Genomic DNA, 6,839 nt, shown 5'->3' with positions numbered 1-6,839 from the left:
CTCTAAATTGTTATGAGAAGAAGATGCCATATATGAAAATTTTAAAGAAGACTTTGGACTAAAAAAGATGAGGTTGTGATTGAGTTGGAGAGAATGAGAAGAATGAGAAGAATAGATGAGGATTGAGGTTGTGATGAGTATGTGATGAGTCCGGGAGAATGAGAAGAATAAATGAGGGTTGAGGTTGTGATGAGTGTGTGATGAGTAGGGTTTAAATAGAATGCCACAATAATAGAAGCTGCAAAACTCGTGACACAATAATACAAAACTCGTGATACAATAATAAGTTTATAGAAGACTTTGCAGCTACTCATTTACACAAAAAAAACAAAACTATATTGTAGACAGAATAATACAACAAGGGTCCGTGACTGATGACTGAGCTAGTCCGTGATTTTGCCACTCTTGTTTGACCTGAAAATAACATGGCAATCTCATGAGAACACAATCCAACAGAGAACAAGACAACCTCATGACAACACAAGACAACAGAGAACAAGACAATACAAAGATATTGATGGACATCGAATCTTCTTCTTATAACACAAAGATAAACAACACAAGACAAAGAAACTGAAAAAAGATCACACAACTTGAACATAAGAAATACAAACTTAAGCTTCTGCTTAGACTAGAACTAATTTAATAGCAACTCATAAATGAGTTTTTTTTTCAGAGCTTCTTCATACTCTGCTAGGGGTTCTTGTCTTGCAACTAATGAGTCAAGAATCTTCATCTTAGACAGCATCTCTTTATGCTCCAAATCTTGCTTCTTGATGCTCCACATGGTTTGAAACTCACTCGGCGCCTTCCCATCCGATGCCAAAGTCTTCTTACCATTTCACACCCGGTGGGCGAATGGGAACTTGCTCATCTTCACCAGCGGTGGTTTCAGTTGTGTGAGCGGTTGACGACTGAGCACTGTCATCACACTTTCTTTTTTTAGTACTTCCTTCGGTTTTAGAAGAAGAAATGTCTCACCATTTCTGGTCATTCCTTAGCTCCTTTCAAGCATGTTCTAGGGTGAATTTTTTTATTGTAGTTGTTGTAGAAGATCTCATGAGCGAGCTTCAGAACATCAACCTCATTTTGACTGCTTTTCTTCTCTCTACTTGCAGCCTCATACGACCCACAAAACTTGTTCACATGGTCGTTGATCTTCTGCCAACGGTTCTTGCAATGACTAGCCTCTCTCTTTTCAGAAGCTACAATCTTGGGGCTTACCGCAAAATATGCTGCAATTCTTTTCCAAAATGCACCAGCCCTTTGTTCATTCCCTACAACAGGGTCTTTACTTGTGTTAAGCCACGCACTGATGAGTACAATATCATCAATAGGTGTCCATGTCCTCCTTTCCCTACGCTCTTCAACAGGTTCTTCACTTGGGATGGGAGAAGCTTGAGTTCCAAACACATGGAATTGTTCGACACTGTCTAGAACAAAACCAAAGACAGTGTCTTGCTGACTGTGGAGAAGGTCAACAAAGTTTGACCTCGACTATATGAATTAGAATCCATATCCGAGTGTGTCAAGAGAGTGTTTTATAGAAGAGAGGAGAGAAGCCGGAAAGAAGATGAAAGTGTTTTACAAAAGAAAGGAGAAGAAGAAAGTATTTTATAGAAGAGAAGCCGGAAGAGAAGCAACTATCACCATTCATATCACCCAACCATAATATATTTATTACTAAACCTTTCTTATCAATTTATTACTAAACCCAACCCAACCATAATCTATTTATTACTATAACCCAACCGAGGCTACAATTCCGACCAGCACACATTCCAAAATCAACATCAATCTCAAACTATCTACAATCCAAATCAACCAAACCTATTTACCACATTGTCAATCTATGTAAAAGATCAAAGATACAAAATTTACATGTATTGCAATAGCCAAATCGTCTTCTTAGACGAACCTTGATGTCTCTTGATCCCTACATCTTATGAAGCCAACAAATTAAAATGGATCAGAATCAAGAGACAGATCATATGAATCCAACAAATTAAAAAAAAAACAAAGAAAGAGAACAATCTAAACATAGCTTGTCAATAGACATATAGCTAGCACATTTAGAGCACTTCAACATTGATTTCTATCTAAACTTTCTCATCTATTTATTACTAAACCCAACCATAATATATTCGTTACTAAACAACTTCAATTCAGACTAGAAAGACAATCAATTCATTACATAACACAATCAACCGAGGCTTCAATTTATTACACTTTCAATTCAGAACACAATCGAGGCAAAGCTAGTTATCACACTTTCAATTTATGTAAAAGACCAAAGATATACGCTTTACCTATATTGCAGTAGCCAAATCCTCTTCTGAGGCGAACCTTGATGTCTCTTGATCCCTTCAGCTTAGCACACAAATAAAATAACCAAATCAAAATGAATCAGAATCAAGAGACAGATCATATGAAGCCAACAAATTGAAAAAACAAAGAAAGAGCACTATCTAAGCTTAACCTTTCCATTTGACCGAGCATCAACGATCGCCTTTTTGATTTCATCGAGGTGAACCTCAGAGAGAGATGTCTCCGCTTCTCTGTGTCGAGGTGAGCCGTCGAGAGAGAGACTGAGGTTTTTCACCGTCGAGGAGAGCGATCGATAGAGACGACAATCGATTCATCTTCGGGGAAAGAACAAGAAACAGAGCCGGAGTCATCGATGACAGCTACAGAGACGCGGAACCGTCGAGGCGAGCAAGAGATACGAAGAGTCCACCCAAGGAGACGCCGATCGATGCATGCGAGATCAAGAAAAACCGGCGGAGACGACGAGGAGAGCTAGAGAGACAACGAGTCGTCGACAAAAGTGAGAGAGACGCGAGACGCGGTGTGTTTTGGTGGAGAGAGAGAAACATATGATCGATGAAAAGGCCACACGTATCCCACAAGACCCGATGCTTCTTTCCCCTTAATAAGAAACGGCTTTTCACATTAAACCTAATTACCATTTATTTTTAATCCTAATAATACTAACAACCCTAATTAAGCACTCCCGTTAATCCTGTTCTTAGTTAGACTTGGAGTCTTAAATACATAAAAGACACATCCATAATGAACCAACTATATCAAAATTACAAGTTGGTGAATACAAAGCCGACTCCTATGACAAAACAAGCCCAATTTACTTAATTTTTTAAAAATTCCACCTGTAATACATTTACTAAATTAATCACTTCACCTTTTCATTTCACCTTTTAAAAATTCAAAAAGATCCGCAGGTAAGAAACTATTAAAGTTCTTTTTTCACAAGAAATATCATCAACGTCAATAAGAGCCAACAACATATATGCTTGTTCCAATAAAGAGGAGGAGCGTGGATCCGACGTGGCATATATAGCCGTTAAACACAAGCCGTTCCCATGTTTACCTGGCACGACCTTTTAAATTTTCTCTTTATCCCACAACTAATTTTATTATTTTCGGACAAATTCACGGACAGAAAATCCGACCGTTGTTTGAGTTAATCTTCTTCTTGTCCGAAACAGAAATCACATTCCCAAAAAGCTTCTAGGAGTTTTTTTTTTTTTTTGCTTTCTCTTAGCTCAAACACAAACCATAGAGAGAAACAGTTAATCTTGTCCTCTCTTTGCAACGCCGATGTTGAGCGATTATGGTATAACGGAGGAAGACATGGTAATCGAGGAAGCTCAGGGCTACCCGATAGCTTACGCAAAGATCTGTCGCGACTTCGATTCTTCTCCGTACAAAAATGGCCCTCCTTTCACCTTCATGCCGTATACTCTGCAACACAACGAGGTAATCTAATCGAAATCAATTCATTAGTCAAACCAAAATAAACTAATCTGTTGATCTTTATCATGTGTGTACTGTTTTTTTTTTTTATATAAATAAAATCTGTTTGAATCAGATACGGCTACAAGCTTGTTTTGAACAAAAAGTCGAAATTAATCTATTACAATAAAAATTGATCTTTATCATGTGTGTACTGTTTGTTCTGAAGAACTCAAGATGCAGAGAAGTAGATAAGATGTTCCCTGTAATTGATCCGAAAGCAAGACCAACAACGAAACCTAAGATCTTCTTAAGTCTCCTATGGAAACAACTTAATCATCTAGGGTAAGGACTTGTTTCTCTCATCACACAAGTTAATGAAACTGCAACACTAAGTAACACTAGAGTCATTTTGTTTTGTAGCAATGCCGGGTTTGATCCGGCTGTTATTCGGATTGATCCGTATGGGAATGTTCTCTACTTCCACGCTGACTCAGCTTCTCCTCTCGCTTGGGGCTTTGATCATTGGTTCCCTCTCTCAAGTAAACAACACATCCTCCTCCTCAGTTTTGTCTCTTTTAAGGCTCTTGTGTTTGTTGTCTGATTGATTAAAAAGCTTTTGAATTGTTCTAGGAGGAGGTTTAACAGTACCAAGCAACTTAAGGATAGTGCAATGGCAAGCACGCAAGAACAAAAAGGACAAAATTGAGTTCTTAGTACCATGGTGGGATCTTCAAGTTGGCATTTCAGTGAATCAGTTTCTGTCTATTTTTGCTGCTTCGAGTTCTGATTTCAAGAGGAGAGCGTTTTCGTTCTTGTTCAAAGAAGGCGAAAGCGAGGAACTTAACGGCTCGCAAACCGTTGACTCGCATCGTTTCCCTCAGCATTTTGTTGAATCAAAAGAGAAGTTTGGACTTGCTTCAGCTGCAGTTGTTGTTTCTAAAAGAGATCCTTATGACCCTTCACTAGTGTTGAGGTCTCTCGATTACAATCGTCAAACGCATGGTTAGTAACTACTCCCTCCCTTTCAAAATGATTAATTTTTTAGGAAACAAATGTTTTAAAAAGATACATTTTCAATGCATTTTTTGATAATAATGATAATTGTTAACTTTAAAGAAATTAATTGTTTTTATTCAATTTTAATGGTCTAAAAATTATGAGAAATAGTTTTATAATCAAAATTTAAATATGTATTTTTAATATATGTGACAATTCTATAACATATACTCCCTCTGTTCCCCCGAAACTAGGATTTTCTAGAGTTTATTTTTGTTAGATTTTCTATATTTTCAAGGTACTTTTGTATACTTTTGAGAAACATTAATTGTGAATATTTGAACTGATTAAATTTTATTAGTGGATAATTATTGGAAAGTAAATTGTAAATTATATTGTAAATATTTATTATTCTTAATAAACGTTAAAACGGTAGAAAATTTTACTTCTGGAAATAAAGAATCTTACTAAAACGAGGGAGTATTATTTTGAAAATAATACTATTTTCTGTTATAGATAGTTAAATACTAAGTTCTCTAATGCTATACTGCAGCAAGGAAGATGAGAGTGGGTGCAATGAAAGAGAATGAGACTCCAGACTTAATGAAGAATCCTTATCAAGCCATTGTTGCTGCTAGGGACTCACTGAGACACCGAGAGGAAGCTCAGAATATGAGAGTTGAGATGAAGAAGTTAGATGAGGAAATGAATGACTTGAAAAGAAAGAACAGCGAAGAGCAGCTTACTATACAGGAGCTGGAGAGTGAGCTGATTAAGCGGAGAAGAAGAGCTGAAAAGGGCAGGCGATTGGCAGAAGCTCAATGCTCGTATAGGAATACACTCGAGAAAATGATCCGCGATGCTATGCACCAGTAAGAGATTCTTGATCTTCTCTATATGATTAGCTCAATGTTACTTAACTTTGTTTTGTTTTGTTTTGAAGGAGTGTTGTGTATAAGGAACAAGTGAGGTTAAACCAGGCTGCAAGTAGTGCGCTTATGGCGAGGTTAGAGGCGCAGAAGGCGATTTGTGATGGTTCGGAGAAAGAGCTTCACAAGAAGTTTAAAGAGAGAGAGGAGCTGGAGAATCAAGTGAGGCCTGAACTGGAGAAAGCAAGGAAAAGATCAAGACTTTTGCTGAGTAATGAAGATGAACTGCTGCTAGAAGATAGAGACAAGAAGTTGTCTTTGTACCTTCCTGGAACAAGTGAAGACAAGTCTTTAAACAAGGAGTTAGCAACTTCTGAGGCTGAAACTCAGAAGCATGGGGAGATAGAAGAGGTGGAAGAGGAGCAGAAGATTCCAGAAGTGTCTGAGAAGTCTCTGGTTCAATTAGAAGAGAAGAGCAGAAGCTTCAGAGCAGTTCCTGTTTTGAAGGAACAAGAGAGTGAAGAAGATGAGGAAAGCAGGAGAGAGCGAGGGAAAGGAAACGTTGAGAAATGGCTCCACATATTACTCGAGAACAACGTCAAAATCACCAATCCACAGGATCTTCAAGCTGAAAGAAGCAAAAAGATCGATGAACTGATAGAGCAACTGGATCACAAGTTCCCTCTACTTGACAAGGTTAGTGAAGATGTGTTGGACTTGCAGTTGCTGCAGGCTGTGGAGGCAAACAACAACAACACAAACAAGGTGGAAACAAGAGCTGAAAGCTCACGTAGAAGCAGAACGAGTTTTGATTGGAAGAACACACCAGAGAAGAGCGGGAGAGACAAAGTGGTGAAGAGATCAGAGAGTGCTAGAGCTTTCAGAAGGATCCCATCATCTCCTTCACTCATCTTTGGAATGAAAAAGGGGAATATGAAGAAGCCAGTGGTTTCAGGTCATGACGATGAGGATGAATATCTTGTTAAGAACAACTTCATCAAGTCATCTCTTCAAACAATCAAAAGAGCTGTCAAATTCTAGACCCCATTTATCATTACATGCATTGTGTTAGAGTTTGATGATTGATTCATTGTTTGTGTACAAATAGACTTCCTCTGTGTGTAATAACAGCTTGTTGTGTTGTTTTCCCTGATACCAGTGCTGTCTTAAATTATTTATAGACCATGTTCAAAAAAATATTTAATGGTATATCTAACT

General features: G+C 37.9%; 1 protein-coding gene and 1 long non-coding RNA gene across 2 annotated transcripts; one reads left to right on the top strand and one right to left on the bottom strand.

Moving 5' to 3' along the window:
* Positions 1-219: 219 nt before the first annotated feature.
* LOC125586975 lies at positions 220-3,232 on the bottom strand. The gene is made up of 3 exons (XR_007323529.1): positions 2,310-3,232; positions 1,882-1,942; positions 220-414 (listed from the first exon to the last, which is right to left on the bottom strand). It is a non-coding gene; the product is annotated as an uncharacterized LOC125586975 (long non-coding RNA).
* Positions 3,233-3,425: 193 nt separating this feature from the next.
* Positions 3,426-6,830, top strand: LOC106397794. Its single transcript, XM_013838423.3, has 6 exons — positions 3,426-3,777; positions 3,983-4,098; positions 4,177-4,295; positions 4,387-4,758; positions 5,306-5,624; positions 5,696-6,830. The coding sequence occupies exons 1-6, from the start codon at positions 3,619-3,621 to the stop codon at positions 6,660-6,662; spliced, it is 2,052 nt and encodes a 683-aa protein (XP_013693877.1). The 5' UTR covers positions 3,426-3,618; the 3' UTR covers positions 6,663-6,830.
* The last annotated feature ends 9 nt before the right edge of the window (positions 6,831-6,839 follow it).

Source organism: Brassica napus, chromosome C5 (assembly GCF_020379485.1).
Source record: "Brassica napus cultivar Da-Ae chromosome C5, Da-Ae, whole genome shotgun sequence".
Lineage (NCBI taxonomy): Eukaryota > Viridiplantae > Streptophyta > Magnoliopsida > Brassicales > Brassicaceae > Brassica > Brassica napus.
The sequence above is the reverse complement of the archived record's forward strand: the minus strand, read 5'-3'. Positions and strand labels throughout refer to the sequence as shown.